At 39.3% G+C, this 18,725-nt stretch overlaps 1 protein-coding gene across 1 annotated transcript in view; it reads right to left on the minus strand.

Annotated features, from left to right (window-relative positions):
• The window catches only part of Prp19 (pre-mRNA processing factor 19), a 130,489-nt gene that overhangs the window by 80,570 nt on the left and 31,194 nt on the right, over positions 1-18,725 (minus strand). The window contains exon 2 of the mRNA XM_067155094.2: positions 16,256-16,405. Within this exon, the coding sequence (XP_067011195.2) occupies positions 16,256-16,405 (150 nt within the window). The remainder of the gene's footprint in view (positions 1-16,255; positions 16,406-18,725) is intronic.

Genomic DNA, 18,725 nt, shown 5'->3' on the forward strand with positions numbered 1-18,725 from the left:
CGCACGAGAGTTACAACAGTCTAACCATTTTTATATTATTATAAACCCCACTTGTTCTAAGCAGCAGGAACGTCTCTTTACTCATTTTTAAAAATTGTGTTTAAACTCTACTCGGAGTTATTAACTACATTCTTCATCATTATCCTGATGATTGAACTGTTCAAAACCCGATAATTTTATCTAACACCCTCAACCATCACAAGGCCCCGCTTTACTTGTTCCAAAGTAACAATTTTATTATAAACTTCACTTGAAGTGAGCAACGGTAACGTCTCTTTACTAGCTTTCATATGTTTTAATACTCCATTTGGAATTATCAACTACATTTTTTTCTTTTATCATTATTCTAACGCCCTCAACCTCTACAGGGCGCCACTTTACAGGGTTTAACGTAACAATTTATGTTCTTATAAAATTACCACTATACAATTTGTTACCAATTTTTAAACAAGGGCATTCAAGAAAGTGTATAAATTTACGACTATTTGTTTTTTAAGACTTTATTAAGGCTTCATTTTAAGAATATCATAACTATTGTTAACCATTTGCTCACCATTTGAAGCACATTTCCAACATCATCCTCACTTTCATATGTAATTTTAATACAATCAGGTACCTGATGAATTACCTTTCAGATTGAGATTAAGGCTAAAGATGCCCTTAATTAAAGGGCGAAACATGTCCCTATAATTTTATTCAAGATTTAATTTCTTAATTAAAATCTCTATTTATGTATTGAATAGGTGGAATAAATAAATTTTAATATTTATTTGACTTCATTGTCAAGGGTTCCGATAGCAGCGAAGCTCTCAGTGGAATGAAGTGCTGTTGCAATTCCACCTATGGCCGCCATGGTGGGGGGAGGTCGCTGATTGGCTGTTCTTCGGCCAGTGGTTGAAACGTTAGGGAGCCCGGTGTACATTGACCTGCCTTGGCGGAGACAGGCAGCTGATCACCCGTTGTTTTCTTCTGGCCTGCCACGGCTAACATGTCCTTCAGGATTTAGAGCTTTCAAGACTGGAAACCAGGCTTTGTTTACCTGTTCAGATTCCTCCTTACAGTTGAAGCTGTTGGTGTGCTTTAGGATTTCAATGGCTTCCATCTGTAGCCGGGTGTGAGAAGACACAGTAGTTGACAGTACTTCGGTGTTGCTGTACTGTATACAATGACCTGCTAGCAGCGAGTATTCAGCGACTGATGATCTATCTGTCTGTCCCAGCCGGCTATGTCTGTTATGCTCCTTCAGTCGTGTGGCAATGCTGCGTTTGGTAGTGCCTATGTATACCTGGCCGCAGCTGCACAGAATCTTGTAGACACTTGCTGTGGAGAGAGGATGGCGCTTGTCTTTGGCAGACCTAAGCAGTTCCTGGATTTTCTTCGTCGGCATGTATATGGTTTTAACCCCATGGGACTCCAGTAGCCTCCCTATTCTGTCCGTTACTTTCTCGATATACGACAAAAAGGCTTTATCTGCTGGCTGCTCCTCTTCTTTTTCCTTGGTTGTTGGACGTCTGGGATGGAGTGCTCGCTGAATATCTTTAGGGCTGTACCCGTTAGTGAGTAGGGCCCTGTAGAGGTGGCTTAGGTCTGCCAAAGACAAGCGCCATCCTCTCTCCACAGCAGGTGTCTACAAGATCCCATGCAGCTGCAGCCAGGTATATATAGGCACTACCAAACGCAGCATTGCCACACGACTGAAGGAGCATAACACACATAGCCGGCTGGGACAGACAGATAGATCATCAGTCGCTGAACACTCGCTGCTAGCAGGCCATTACATACAGTACAGCAACACCGAAGTACTGTCAACTACTGTGTCTTATCACGCCCGGCTACAGAGGGAAGCCATTGAAATTCTAAAGCACGCCAACAGCTTCAACCGTAAGAAGGAATCTGAACGGGTAAACAAAGCCTGGTTTCCAGTCTTGAAAGCTCTAAGTCCTGAAAGACACGATAGCCGTGGCAGGCCAGAAGAAAACAACGGGTGATCAGCTGCCTGTCTCCGCCAAGGTAGGTCAATGTATACCGGACTCCCTAACGCTTCAACCATTGGCCGAAGAACAGCCAATCAGCAACCGCCACCCACCATGGCGGCCAATAGGCGAGCAGCGTACCGTATCCTGCACTATATAAATAGGTGGAATTACAACAGCACTTCATACCACTGAGAGCTTCGCTGCTATCGAAGTCAGTCGGAAACCATGGGAATTTAGGATTTTCCACCTCTGACAATGCCGAACGCAGTCTTCGGTGAAACGTCGGGACATTCACTCGCTCCTGGACCACGGCCTACAAGCCCGGAAAACGCTGACATGATCTTATACATTGTTACATCGGCTATGATCAGAGATATTCATGAATTTGGATTTGTGTTACTAAGTCCTTATCAGCGCCAATTCACGGAAAAATGGGTAAACAGGATTTAATGAAAATCGGTATGTGAAGTCTGAGAATAAGGAACTACAGTCTATGCAATAAATAATTTTATAAGATGCCCTAATGTCACCGAGTCGAAAGAAAACTGAATATGAAGGCCTTCAATATAGAAAGCTCATAAAATTGATCAACAATAACATTACATTGACCATTGTTTGTCGCAATGTGCTTTGTCTTCAGCTGCCACTCATCTCCGATTGATAGGATTACTCCTGCAAACCGAGTTTTTTTTAATTTGCCTTACGTCACACCGACACGGTTAGGTCTTATGGCAATTATGGGATAGGAAAGCGCTAAGAGTGTGAAGGAAGTGGCCTTAATTAATGTACAGTCCCAGCATTTTCCTGGTGTGAAAATGTGAATCCACGGAATAACATCTTCAAGGCTGCCGATAGTGGGGTTCGAATCCACTACCTCCCGGATGCGAGCTCGCAGCTGCGCACCCCTAACCACACGACCAACTCGCCCAGTCGTACGAGTGTAACAGTCTGCCTAAATATTGCCGGGAAGTAGCTGGGGAGTTAGGTAACTTTCTTCTTTAGCATGCCATTCCTCTGTTTCATAAATTTTCCAATACTACTGGTACGTAACACACTGGTTCATCATAGCATTCGAGCTATTCAATTCAATGAGAAGTGTGCATATTTAACGGAATAATGGCAGGGAAGTGTTCACAGCTGTCTGCGGCCTGGTCATTCCAGCTTGGAACTTTGGACTGTTTGATCGGCACCATAGTACTGTTCATTAAAAGTGAGAAAATGTGCATTTTTTCATTTGATCGTGTATTTTATGTGATAACATTGCTTTTAATCGCTACATTCCTACTGATGTTTTTGTAATAACCTATAATGACTTCAGTTAGGAAAACCACAAAGTCAGTCTTTCGGAGAATCCCGTAGCAAAGCACGGTTACATCAGCTAGTATACTGATATTTTTCTAGATATATGTGCAGTGTAAATAGTTTGCACAATAAAATTCCGCTGTAACAAACACCAGTATAACGAAATTTTCAGAATAACAATTTTTTTTGGTCCCTTCCTTTTTCCCTATTTGTTGTGTGTTAAAATATTTCATTTTAACGAATTTCGTAGTTTCAGTTTAACGAATTGAAATTGAGCTCTTTTCTTTACCAATTTGACCATATTTTCTCAAATTAAAACTAAAATTCATCCTGTTTTATGACCAACATTTTTCTTGTTACATTATTTCGTTATTCAGACAATATGATCGCCATTTTCCATATATGGACCGTACGCTTTTGTGTAACCAATATGCTTCGTCCGTCATCCACCAATGAACGTGACGGTTTCATTGCATCATGCACTGCATGTTTCTTCTTCGTATTTAATTCGCAAAGCAACGTGTTTCTGTTAAGGTTATATCGTTAAACTTGCAAAGTTCGTGTGCATTTCATTAAATAAATAAATAAATAAATTCTTATCATCGCAAATGGATAAGCAGAAGAGACAGCAGTTTTCGTTGAGTGAAAAACGTAAAATACTTGTGGAAGTAGAGAAAGACGGAAAGAAAGGAGAAGTAGCAAAGCCTGTCAACACTTTCTACTTTTTTTAAAAGAAAAGTAAGATAGAGGAAAACATTGATGCTGATACCCTAGGTCCACAGCGTAAGAAGATCAGGACAACCGATTACAAGGTGGACCAAGTCGTCTATACGCGGTTTGTGGAAATACGGAGTAAAAACATTCCAATAAATGGCCCACTGCTATGTGAGCGTGCGCAATCTTTTGCACATTCACTTGGGTCATCTGAGTTTATGGGTAGTGCTGGTTGGCTTCATTGTGCACCAATTCCACAGGGATGGGCAAACTGAAGCCTCTCATAATTGGAAAGTTTGGGAAGCCAAGGTGCTTCAATGGGGTGCAACATCTGCCCTGTGAATACAGGCACAACTCTAGGAATGGACGACATCTGTGCTATTCAAAGAGTGGTTGTTGGACTTGGAACATTGGATGAAGGCCAAAAAGAGGAGAAATCTTCTATTATTGGAAAATTTGTTGTTCTCATAATTGTATACCCTGCCATTTGGAGCATGTAAAAGTTTTATTTTTGCCTCCAAATACAACTTCAATCCTGCAGCCGCATGACCAGGGTATAATTCATGCAGTAAAGTGGCATTACCGAGCTCGTGTGGTCCGTTGAATGCTGTGCAACGTTGCCAAGAATAGGGACATTAACATCAACATATTGGGAGCAATGAAGATGTTTAATGCTGCATGGAAATCCTTGAATGCAGATATCATCACAAACTGCTTTAGAAAAAGCTTGAGTGGTTTTTAAAGAAGACATCGCAGAAATTGAAGTGTTGGATGATGTGGAAACTGAGGAGAATTGGAAGCATTTGTGTACAACATTGGATGTGCTATCTACGGTAAGTCTTACCAACTACATCAACGTAGACAGTGATGTAATAGTCCACAAAGAAATCACCAATGAGGAAATTGTGGAGGACATTATGAATGATAGAGATCCATGTGATGAGGAGGAAGAGGAAGACAACCCCAAAATGATTGTGATCGACAGTGCTTGACTCTTCAGCACGCAATGAACGTGGCACGTAGCCTTCAAGATTTTCTTGTGTGATGAAGCGATGTGCCAGAATCTGTTTTAAATTCATGTGCAGTGGTTGGTGACTATTTGGAACGAGCCTTTGAGTCCGGATCAGTTCAGAAAATAATCGCATACTTTTTCAAAAAATGAGGTGCTGGTACAATGTAAAAAGAGATTTTCTGAAAACATCTATCAATACTGTAACTCATAATGGTATTTTGAAGTTATATAGATCCTGCAACGGATATAACAGGGCAGATAATCTCGTAGTTCCGCCCCTAAAAACAACAATAACGGATATAATACTAGGTGAATTCTTAAGAATTGCCTTATTTCAGTATAACAAATTAATTTCAGAGGTCCCCAAAATTTTGTTATACTGGTATTTTACTGTACTGTGCTACTGAAGAAAGATGTCTGTGAAACGGTACTACAAATGTAAACCCAGTGTGTGTAAATATTTCTTCAAAATGCTTTCGTTTAGTGTTTGTACAGTGTAAATAACGTGACTGGCATAGATATGTGATAAGTGTACGAGGAGAAGTGTGGATATTGGCGATAATTGTTATGCTGATTTATGTATGCATCTCTACCTTAGATGGATACATGATTAGGTAAGTAATTGTGGAACTTTTAATTCTACATCATTTTAATTAATCAAAATTGATTGGAAATTAACAGAGATATGGCATTATAAAAGACTTTGGAGCTTAGGTATGCCAGCATTTAAATGCCCAGTGAAAGCTCCTCCCGCATCCAGTGAAGGCCAGGTCTTTAAATGCTCCCGCTCAGAGGGGTTAAAGGAGATGGGGTCACTGTACTGTATCACAATGCAGATCGAAGCAAAAGACTTCCTCCTTTCGTCATTGGAAAGTTTGATAAGCCACAATGTTTTAAGGGCATCAGGCACTTTCCGTGCAAGTACAAGGCATCTAAAAATGCAAACAGTACATTAAACCAACAAATAAAACACTTGCACACGGGAGCCAGCATAATTTGTCCTCGTCTTTGAAGAGGACCTTCATCGTGTAAGGTTATGTTTACCAGTGAGTAATCCAAGTGCATTATTCGAATAATGTAAATGCACCTTGTTGGATACATTTTGGAAACAGATTTTTTCCATGGCATTTGAAAGGTTTAAACTGTGAATCAATGTTAATTGCATGCAGTAGTGGGTAACAGAATATTTTGTGACGTGGCAAAAGTTGGCATTTCAGAATTACGAGTTGCCACGTAATAACATGGTTTTTCTGTATCACAAAACTAACATCCGAGTTCGCTGGTGTGTCTGTTTCAGTGTTTACATTGCACAAAAAGAATTATCCACCGCCAGTTATGTTACTATCCAAGTAAAAAGAGACTGCATGTGAGAAGTGTTTTAGACCTGAAGTGTGACAAATCGGTAATTCAGGAGAGGATTCTAGTGATGCAAGGGACAAGGAATCTTCCGATCTACAGGGAATCGAGCCTATTGCAAGTTCAGATCAATGAAATACGTGTCACGTAAGTAGGCCTACTTGCTAATTTTCATGGCATTTTAATAGCTGCAATAATTTATTTTTATCATCTCAGGCAAAGCAGCTATATCCGTAAATTAACATGTTCGTATTTGCGTAAAGAACACATGGACCTCGCGGAGTGATATGAAATGTTTGTTTATACCTATGTTACTCTTTTGAAGGAAGGAATTTTTTCAAAATGAGCCTCGCTAAAATTAGGGTGCAGGGATTATTCGCATAAATACGGTATGTAATGAACAAATGTACAAAAACAGATGATGTACAGTATAATAATACCAGTATAAAGTAATAACATGTGTTTGCTTCTTCACTAAGCGCTTATTAATAGGGATCAGTTTTAGAGTTAAAAGCATACTTATAACAGTAACTAAGTAAGGAACTACATACATACATCTTCATTATACACTGTTATGCCTTTCAGTGTTCAGTCTGCAAGCCCCTGTGAATTTACTACTGCTGCCACAATCCTCTAATTGGAACTAGTTCTGTGGTCTCGTCAGTTCTATACCTATTATCTTTAAATTATCAGAAACTGAGTCTAACCTTCGTTGACATTTAGCATAAATTACGAGGCGTGTTTTTAAGTAAGGTCCGTTTGAAAATAAGTACACAACGAACGGTTATTTCAAAAAAGTAAATTTATTTTCAGTAAGTACATACTTCATTCTATTTTTCGACACAATTGCCAAGTTTGTTCAAACACTTATCATACCTCGTAACCAATTTTACAATATCCTCTTCATAGAAACTTGCCGCCTGCTCCAATAACCAAGAGTTAACTGCCGTTTTCATGTCATCGTCATCATTGTAATGGTTGCCACTGAGGTGATGTTTGAGGTGGAGGAACAGATGGTAATCGCTCAGCACAAGATCAGGACTGTAGGGTGGGTGGTCTAAAACTTCCCAGCCAAAACTGTCCAATAAATCGCGGGTCTGACCTGCAGTGTGAGGTCTTGCATTGTCATGGAGAAGGACAATTCTCTTTGTCAGCATGCCGCGTCTTTTGTTTTGAATCGCTCTGCGTAGCTTTCTCAGGGTTTGGCAGTATGCTTCTGCATTGATAGTGGTTCCTCGTAGCATGAAGTCGACCAACAAAACACCATGCCTATCCCAAAACACTGACGCTATGATTTTGCGCTGGGGCAGAGTCTGTTTGGCCTTCACCTTTACAGGCGAGTGTGTGTGTCTCCAATCCATGCTCTGTTGCTTCGATTCGGGCGTGATATGCGAAACCCATGTTTCGTCTCCAGTTATGATCTGACTCAAGAAGCCGTCACCTTCTTCGTCATAACGAGTCAAGAACTTCATCGCACACTCAAATCTTTGGTTTTTGTGGTCCTCTGTTAGGAGTTACAGAACCCAATGGGAGCACAGTTTTCTAAACTTTAGGTGTTCAGACACAATGTTGTAAAGCACTGATCTCGACACGTCAGGAAATTCGTTTGAGAGACCATTATTGTGAAGCGCTTATTCTCACAAATCTTCGCTTCAACTGAAGCCACCAAATCGTCTGTAATCAAAGAAGGGCGACCGGAGTGGTCCTCATCATGGACGTTGTCACGGCCATCTTTGAATTGTCGTACCCACTTACGCACTTTGCTTTCACTCATAACAGTATCACCGTGCATTCACAAATCTGTTGAATTTCTGGAGCAGACAGGTTCCTTGCTGACAGAAACCGTATCACTGACCGAACCTCACACGCGGCGGGTGAGTTGATAGTCTTAAACATTTTGAAAGCACAGAACAGAACCGTACAGGTTAGCTACAGAGCTGAAACTGAGCACAGTTGTTCCCGAGGCATGCCAGTACACGACGCACGCGCTCGTTGCGATATACGCACGAACTACTAATGTCTACAACAAAATGGACCTTACTTAAAAAACACGCTTCGTAATTTACAACAGTTTTGGCTTCTTATTAACTATATACTGTATGCTCATTCACAACTCAAAAGGAAGTAAATAATAAGTTATACTCTTGCTCAAAATTAAGTCTTACTGGCAAACTAAATGCTAAATCACAAAATTATGGTACAATATTTCGTAACCAGCGATGTGAGTTCTGGAAGGCAGTCAGATTTTAGGACAGAAAAAAGTTGATTCGATCCTTCATGTTATACGATGTTGGCACATAAAAGATCTCGTGACACATTTGGTGTTTAACTTAACTCAGCCATGGATCACCCAACACAGTCAGGTAGTAGAGAAAAACAGAATGTCAAAATTGACAAACAAGCAGGCTGAATGGCATCACATTTTAAAAATCCCTCCACATAATAGCTGTGGTAATTCGACTTGTAGTAGCAGTAGTACTGGTTCCACTGCTTATTCATACTAGTTGGCACACTGGCCTATGGTCAAGAGGGTTTTGGGTTCAATTCTCAGGCCAGAGAAGGGTTTTAACTTTCCTTATCTACAAAACAAATCAGCCAACTTAAGACACAGGTAGCAAAAACAGGTCTTTAGATCTCCTTTGAGAAAACTCAGTTTATATAACAAACACAAAGCAGCACCAAAGGAGCTAAATATAGACTAAAGAAAATTCAAGAGAGTGTCTGTCTGTTAGGTCATCAGCCCAGGGGATGGTTGGATCCTTAAATAGCACCACCGAAGGTTATGCGGTCATAAGGAGACCCCAAAAACCAATGGCAGCACCAAAATGAGGCATACTAGGCAAGATGAGGAGTGAGGTAGTTTGCCAATGCTTTCCTCATTTGGTCAGAAAGTACTATTGCAGCATGACTGACCCTATGAGCAGCACCTTTCATAAAACTCAGATGCACTAGTCATGCTCTGAATGTCATTACTCAGCATTACTCATACCTCAGCAACTTCCATACTGTCACAGCCATGGATGTTGACTGGGACTTTGGTGGAAGCTACACTTTACTTTGGCCTGTGCCAAGAGATGGATGCAAAAGTACTGTATCCATCAAGAAGTGACAGCAGGCAGTTCAAGAGTGTAGGAATGTTTAAATATCTACGTGAGTGGAGAGACCCAACATGTCCGAGAAAGAAGCCTACATGTCACACATGAATAAAATGGAAATGGCATAGTATCTAATCAAGGGTGTATACAATAAAAGATCAATATCCCTTACAATATCCTGAAAAACTTTAAGACCAAGATATCCAAAGCTGAAAACAGGGAAGGTGTAGATTAAAGCAACAAAGGAACAGCAACAACAACAAATGCAGGAGTAATGGGCAAATGTTAAAGCTAGCGGAAGGAGACTGTTGAAATTACATGGTCCTTGGTTGGCTGAAATAAATAAATAAATAAATAAATAAATAAATAAATAAATAAATAAAATAATAACAGACTACAAGTACAGTTCGACACAAGCCGATGACATCAGCAGAGCATGACGAAATGGAAAGTTGCCAGCTGGCGAGATGCATGCAGCCCAGGCTGCACCAGAGGCCCACTTTATCCATGTACTGCACTCATCAAAGACCATGTTGTTTATTATGCCCTTGGCATTCTTTACCTTAATGTCCTCCACCCCAGTAGAGTACATAATTAAGATAAGTTCAAACATTTCAACAATTATTAAGAAGGTGTCTAAAAGATTATTTCTTTTTCAGCTATTTTCTAATTTTAATCATCATCTTCATCATCATCATACCACAACATTCCAAACTGCCCATTACTAACTGCTTTTGATTTGAAACACTCAAAGTGGAATGTCCATAGTCACTTTAAATCAAATTTTGCATGATGAAACACACACACTGATCTAGCTACTAGGTTTTTATTATTAAAATTCAATTTCCATACAGTAATGTCTTAACCCAATGAGTTACGCCCGCCTATAGACGGGCTGACACGGCTGGTCCACCAGTGCTACGCCCGTCTATAGACGGTGCGCAAGAATTTTAATTTTTTTGAGTTTCCCAGTTCACTTTTGAGTGCGAATTTGATCTCTGACATGTTCTCCCATCTGTTGGGCATTATGTAGAACTAACTGATCAGAGATTATAGCTTCGGGAAGTAACTTACAGAGCTTTTTGTAGACATCTGTGGAGTTCATCTGTGAAGTAAACAAACATGGCGGAACAACAATTTAGTCGCTCTTGCAGTGATGTTATTTCGGATCACAGAATCTTTCAGTTATTAACCACAGCGGAAAGTGATGATGGAGATGATCATTTTAAGGAATTGTTAAGCGATTTTGAAAGTGAGAGTGATAGAGAGTGTGCCGAAAATATTGTATCTGAGAGAGAAACAGATCCTAGTAAACGAATGAAGAAAAACACGGTGAGTACAAAAGCTATTTTATCGCTAATTTCGTGGCGGATGGATTACTTTTCTTCACCAGAGTTTCAGGTAACTGTGACAGGCTCTGAGGGCCAAGTAGTGTTTGCTGACAACCCGAAAATCATTGATTTTTTAGAAACTTTTGTGCCAGTGGAGTTGGTGCAGATAGTTGAACAAATCGGCATCACAAACAACCAGAAGAAATCATTTAACTATCACCACATTCCAGGACAAACCATGGAAGGTGTAAATTCTGGCTTCGCAAGTGGGGAAAATCTGAAGACCTATTCTGTGACTGTGATAATGTGCCTCAGACCATCCAGCACGTTGTTATGGACTGCCCAAAAAGAAGATTCAATGGATCTGTTCAAGAATTACATAGTGCCTCTACAGAAGCAGTGGACTGGCTGAAAAGTCTGGACATTAAGTTTTGAATGCTGGCCTGTAAATTACATATTTATTTAAGAAATATGTATTTATATGTATTTATAATGTATCCTTGTTTTGCCATACGAAATAATAATAATAATAATAATGATAATAATAATAATGACCACAAAATTAGAGAAACTATTTTAAATTTTCAAGGCTATTCTAGTTGATTTCACATGTTTAAATATGTAGTCAGGCATTAAAGATCGTCTAAATATTTACTACAGACAACACTCAAGACATTTTTAACCAGATTCTCAATTCAGTGAATGATTATTAAGGTGCTACCTAATTGGTGTTTTAACTGTATAAGATGTGTAATTGTGAATTATATTCACTACTAAGGAACAATGACTTAGAAGTCAGAACAGGGCTTACCATATAACGAATTGTTTTAATGTGTTTCTACTGAGCATTTACCATCCATTTTTAATGTGATTTTACAATCAAGTAAAATGAAAATGGTGGACAAGACTAAAACTCGTCTCGAAAGTGCTCTAAGATGCTTAGTGAATATTGCTGAAGAAGGCGGTTATCTGAAGAAGGAAGCTAAAGAAACCATGCATAAAGCCGTGACATTAGAAATCACATTCACTGACTCTGAACTGAAAGAGCCGTACAAGGTAAAGTATGAATCTTTTTGAAATACCACTTATACGAGATGAAAAATCATCTCGCAGACTAACGTCTCCATCTTTACTTAGAATCAATGCAGTTGATTTCTTCACTCTCCAGGTTTTTATCCTATTCATCCTTCCTTGGCTTGCCATACTTATGCTGGGTTTGTTTACTGAGAGATGCCTGTTCTGTGTATTATTCTTTTATTTTTTTGCTGCAGACTTATGTCAGTGTCCTTCCTTTTTCCTTATGTCTGCTTTTTATGTTATCGTTCCTACGTTGAGCAAAAGGTAGCACTGAACCCATTGTTTTGTGTGCGTGATGAGTTTCTTTGCGAGTTTTGATTGGAGACCTATTTCTCTTCGGCTTGTCCCCAAAGCAGAGAGAGAATAACGTAGAGCAGAGGTCCATTAAAACAAATAAGGTTTATTATCATAAGCTTAGCAAGAAAAGATTAAGATATGGGCATAGAACAAGCAAAATGGGGAAACACAGGGAGTCAAATACTCACATACATAGTTTGAGACGATATATCAATTGCAATCGAGCCGTTTGACTCGTCAAACTGGATCTCATGAAATTTTACAATGTCGCAACGGAGGTATCATGGAAAGTGATACAATTATATTCGATCATTACCAGACAGTGGTAATTAAGACGTGATCCAAAGTATTTCTTTCTGAGGGGCCAGATGTCATAAAGAAGTGAAAGTAGCAGCTTCCACACAAGAAAAATATTATCACGGCTCCCCAGATAAAGTCAAGGCTTTTATAAAAAGAAACATGGCTTCCAACAATCTCCATTGAGACTGCATCCCCAGAAATCAAAAACGCCAGTAAAGAAAACAAGTAGGGAACACAATGAGGTTAAAAAGGTGTTGTCATAGCTACGGAAACAAATAAACATGACTCAAATGAAACAAGTAAACTGAGAGAAAAATCCCAAAATAAGCATGTAAATCAGCTGAGCAAGCTGGAAACAAAGAAGAGATAAAATAAGAATGATAACCGAGCTTGATAGCTGCAGATGCTCACGTGCAGCCAGTATCCAGTAATCGGGAGATAGTGGATTCGAACCCCACTATCGGCAGCCCTGAAGATGGTTTTCTGTGGTTTCCCATTTTCACACCAGGCAAATGCTAGGGCTGTACCTTAATTAAGGTCATGGCCACGTCCTTCCCAATCCCATCGTAACCATAAGACCTATCTGTGTCGTTGTGACGTAAAGCAAATAGCAAGAATAATGATAAAAGCAAATATCCATAAGAAACTGAAAAATAACACAGGTCCAATAACCATACTACACACACTCTCTCTCTCTCTCTCTCTCTCTCTCTCTCTCTCTCTCTCAGAGACCAAATATGTGAAGCAGAATGAATAAATAATATCAAGACACATTATGCTAGGAATCATAACAGTATGACAAGAATCAGTCAATGGCTCGAGCTTGATCCGAGAGCAGAGATCAGATATATGGGTCGCCGCAAATAGGCCTGGCTCACCCAGTCGACACCATAACCAAAATAACTTACATGCTGCATGACACGCATTCATGTCTCACATCAAAGCGAACATGAATTGTACAGCATCAGCGTTAAACCATATTACAGAATATACGCTCAAGACAGACGAAGCCGAAGAGAAATAGAAGGTCTCCAATCAAAACTCGCAAAGAAACTCATCACGCACACAAAACAATGGGTTCAGTGCTACCTTTCGCTCAACGTAGAAACGATAACAGAAAAGGCAGACATGAAGAAAAAGGAAGGACCCTGACATAAGTCTGCAGCAAATAAATAAAAGAATAATACACAGAACAGGCATCTCTCAGTAAACAAAACAGCATAAGTATGGCAAGCCAAGGAAGGATGAATAGGATAAAAACCTGGAGAGTGAAGAAATCAACTGCAGTGATTTTAAGTAACCATATTCACTGACTCTGAACTGAAAGAGCCGTACAAGGTAAAGTATGAATCTTTTTTAAATACCATTTATACGAGATGAAAAATCATCTCGCAGACTAACGTCTCCATCTTTTTTATCAAAGCCATTATTGTCCCCAGATCAGAGATCATACGAATCAAAGATATGCTAGAAAGAAATGCTTTGACAATCCTCCATTACATGAGGTACCATCTGTCTAATTGGGATGAACTACACGTCAAGTTAGGAATAGAGAATACTAACCAGCCACATCGTAAGGAATGCGACATCAGTAAAGTAAGATATGAAGGTAATGAGGTGCAGCACACTTCTCAGCCAACGACAAGCACATTTCTGTTTCCCAGCTTCATCAAGAAGGTGGACATCAACACTCAATAAGGGATCATCTTGACATTTCTTCCCTTTGCCTATACTTACTCGGCTTTTTTCACAACCTATACTTCCTGCGTCACAATTGAAGATCTGTTCTTTCACTCACCGTGTTCTCATTCGAGGACATACTTTCAACTGCCTGGAATTCTTAGGCATACTGAAGAAGTGGCCTGAATGTGTGATATATCTTTTTTTCTAAACTTCCTTTATACATTCATTTCAAATCTCCTGTTCTCAATTGGATCAACTATGAAATAGAACATACGGAAATCAGACACGGCTGCCTTCTCTAGTAAGCGGAGTTGTGACTATCATTTATTGACACCGGGCGAGTTGGCCGTGCGCGTAGAGGCGCGCGGCTGTGAGCTTGCATCCGGGAGATAGTAGGTTCAAATCCCACTATCGGCAGCCCTGAAAATGGTTTTCCGTGGTTTCCCATTTTCACACCAGGCAAATGCTGGGGCTGTACCTTAATTAAGGCCACGGCCGATTCCTTCCAACTCCTAGGCCTTTCCTATCCCATCGTCGCCATAAGACCTATCTGTGTCAGTGCGACGTAAAGCCCATAGCAAAAAAAAAATAGCATTTATTGACATTGCATAACTGTCGATGACTTCAGGAATTTCAACATATTGCTGGTTAAACATAGCTGAAACCTTCACATTCAGCATTTGTTTTGTGATTTTCAGAAACCTGAAAGAAGGCACAGCATTGTAAATATGCCGTACTCACTTCACAAAGGAGCAATCTATACATGAAGTTACTTGCATGCTTTTTCCCCACTAATTTCACCATACCAAGAGAGAAAAATATTCCTCATTCACATCCGAATTGGTGAGTTGCTCGTCAAAGAAGCGAGTAGCAACAAAAGCAGCCCCTCTTGTGACAAGCCTTCAGTTTTTTTTGTTTTCTTTTTGCTAGGGGCTTTACGTCGCACCGACACAGATAGGTCTTATGGCGACGATGGGATAGGAAAGGCCTAGGAGTTGGAAGGAAGCGGCCGTGGCCTTAATTAAGGTACAGCCCCAGCATTTGCCTGGTGTGAAAATGGGAAACCACGGAACACCATCTTCAGGGCTGCCGATAGTGGGATTCGAACCTACTATCTCCCAGATGCAAGCTTACAGCCGCGCGCCTCTGCACGTACGGCCAAGCCTTCAGTTTGGCAACATACAGATGTTGATACTAGGTCCACACGAGAGATTTGATTTGATGGAATGCACCACCTGCCCATCCATGAGGGAAGACATGCTGGCTTCTGCAAATTTTAGATATTCCTACGGATATCACGATGGGGTTATCAAAAATGTGATGTTTTTCTTAGCCTGACCAACGAAAGGAACTGTTTCAGAACTTTTCACACTGTGAAATTGTTAGGTCATGCTTGAAGAATCTCTTTAATTCTATGTATTTTAGAACTGACATGTACTACGATCTTTCATCCTGCTTCTTGGGGAAGGCTTTGCATGTAATGTAACCATTGAGTACTTTTGTCCCTAAATGAGTATTTCCCAAACCATGCGGAATAAATTCTTGAAAAATTGCAGTTCTTCTTCTTATGCTCCTTCTTTTGAGACCACATTGGAACACTTTAATCAACCCTTTGGTTTGTCAATTTCTTAGAAGGAACTCTCCACGCCTTGCGGTCCTCCTAGTACTTCTTCATACGTGTCGATATTCTTGCCCTTACTTAACTGATGTGAAAAAACATTTTCTGATCAGTAGAAATAAATCGCGAGCAACAGGGCTAAAGGGACTCCCGCACTCATTCATGGTTTTCATTATGCGAATTTTGTGTTAAACAAATGAACTTCCATAAAAATGCATGTATTCCCGCCTGGACAAATGTTTCTATCTGGGTTAAACAGCTAATGAGGATTTTCTGTATTCAGTAACTTGAGCATTAAAGCTGGTATATAGTATAAAAATAGACACAAATTCTACTGTACACATTCATTAATGTTACATTTATGCACTGAATTTCTATTCTATTGAATTAATTCCACTCTGTACTACATACTATTTTCAATGCAAATTTTCCCAATTCAACCAAAATTTTTCATGAGCCACATACAATAAAAACAAAATGAAGTTTAAACTTACTTTTGATATCAATAAGCATCTCGACAGCAAGTTCCTTGCCGGTGATGGGATCCACGCCATTCTCCACTATGTACTTCTCAATGAGCCGCCTTTCAAATATCGCTCCAGAAACTGGAGATATGACAGGATGTTCTGGAACTTCATTTGAAACTGGAAACATAAAAGCAATTTATGTTGTGTTATACAGAGTGAAATCTTAGCATTTATAAAAGACTGACTAATAAACGCCCAGCCGAGACGATTAAAAATAAGACATGAAATTTTAAGAATATGTTTGTACAACTGTGTAAAGGAGTGCTTAGAAAGTGTTTTTACAAAATCTTTATTTTAAAGTGTTAAAATGGGGATGTATTAAGAATTTACCTTTTTTTATTTTCTCAGCCACGAATTAAAATTAAACTTATTTTCTGCACTAAAAAATATATATATAAATACCGAAAACAGAATTTCTGCATCTTTTGAAATCAGACTTAGAAGGGGTGCAAAGGACTGAACAAAATAAATTATCACAAAATCAAATACGTAGCAAATACTTCACAACAAAATGAGATATCAATGTCTTTCCTGCTAAGACATTGTTATCTAAACCACAGCGAATAGAAGAGGAATTATGCAACCTGTATGTTCTTGCCTCCAAGGATTCCACCGAGCCTTTACAACATATTACTTCATCACGCTTCACGTTATAATTTATTACACAGCAGTAACTGAAAGGAAAAATAAGCTTGAAAGAATACAATAATCATGCCCTTTCCGACTACCCTTTTGAGAACTAAAGGATGCGACTTCCTATAAAAGTCTGTTTTGCAATGACACTCATTAAGTCACAAGGGCAGTCACTGAAAGCGCAGAAATCAATATACGGGAAGACAGTTTTTCCCCACGGCCAGTTGTTTGTGGCCTGCTCCCGAGTAAGTTCTCCATCAAGCTTAGCGATTTTAACACCTGATGGAAGGACTACTAATGTTGTCTACAAGGAGGTCTTGTCATAATCATATTGTTTTGTAAAATATCTATCTGTTGTTTAAACATGTCTCTTTATTACAATTTACTGTTATTGATAGTAAATTTATGGTGGGAAATCCACATCAATTCACTAAGGCAAATTTAATGACATGCATTATCTATGAATCTCATTGTTGAATTCGTGTTGACGGTTGAACTTCTTACAAAACTGTACTTAAAAAATGTTAATCCTCCTAGTCAATAAAATTAAAATATTTGTCTCGACAAAAACTAAAGCAACAGTATACAGATACCAGTTGATCCACACCAAAAATACATCAAAACAAAGACTTCCAGCTCTAGACTGTTTTAACGATCAACATTTCACAATTCTTAACCTTAATCATGCTTTTGTTTTTTAATTTCTAACTAACATTTCATTTTGTGAGCTTCCGTGGCTCAGATGGCAGCGCGTCGGCCTCTCACCGCTGGATACCGTGGTTCGAATCCCGGTCACCCCATGTGAGATTTGTGCTGGACAAAGTGGAGGCGGGACAGGTTATTTTCCGGGTACTCCGGTTTTCCCTGTCATCTTTCATTCCAGCAACACTCTCCATTCTCATTTCATAGCATCTATCACTCATTAATAAATCACTTTGGGAGTGGCGACCCCATCGTACTAATAGCCTATACCTGCTTCATTCATCACATCCCTGACCTGGTCATTGACTGGAAAACAGGTTGTAGGTTTTCATTTTTTCATTTCATTTTGTATGTCTCATACTTTTTTTAATATATCATACGTCTTCCTGAGGATGACCCCATGCCATGTCAAAACATGTTTATTTATGTGTGAACTTTCATCTTAATTGGACGTAAAAAATACATAATACTGACTAGGAGGACTAAAATATTATTTAAAATACAATTTTGTAAGATGTATTATCTAGCGATCATCAAGAGAATATTCTTACAAGGAAGTTAGCACAACTTGCGATCGCAATTGCAGATGATTTGTGGTTTGCATGAAAATGTTTGAGGTGCTGATTTTACAACACTGTATAAATTAAGTGCCATCGCCAAGTACACTAAGTTACGAAGATTCACTATTCCGCTCAAAGTAGACCATATCTAACATGACATCATAGCTTTAATAACTTTAGACACTGTAAACGTGTTCTCTAGGGGAACCATACAGACGTTCCGCATAAGAGCAAGGAAGCTAGTATAATAGGGACCTCTGTCTGTGTTGTATCTGCTTCGACCGTTCATAAAGTTCCTTCTGTTTGTGGTGTTTCCAATTTCGTAGTGATTTACTGTCACTGTAATCATGTGATAATGAATCCTGCCAATATAGTGAGTATAACTGTTCGCCATTACGAACACAAATGAAGATCCAGAGAAATTACTGTGAGAGAAATGCAGCTGCATTCATAATCAATGTGATAGATGAAACAGTGGCAAACAATGGTAATAATATACATCAAGAAAATACAATAGACTATACTGAGGAATATGAATATGC

Source organism: Anabrus simplex, chromosome 10 (assembly GCF_040414725.1).
Source record: "Anabrus simplex isolate iqAnaSimp1 chromosome 10, ASM4041472v1, whole genome shotgun sequence".
Classification (NCBI taxonomy): Eukaryota; Metazoa; Arthropoda; class Insecta; order Orthoptera; family Tettigoniidae; genus Anabrus; species Anabrus simplex.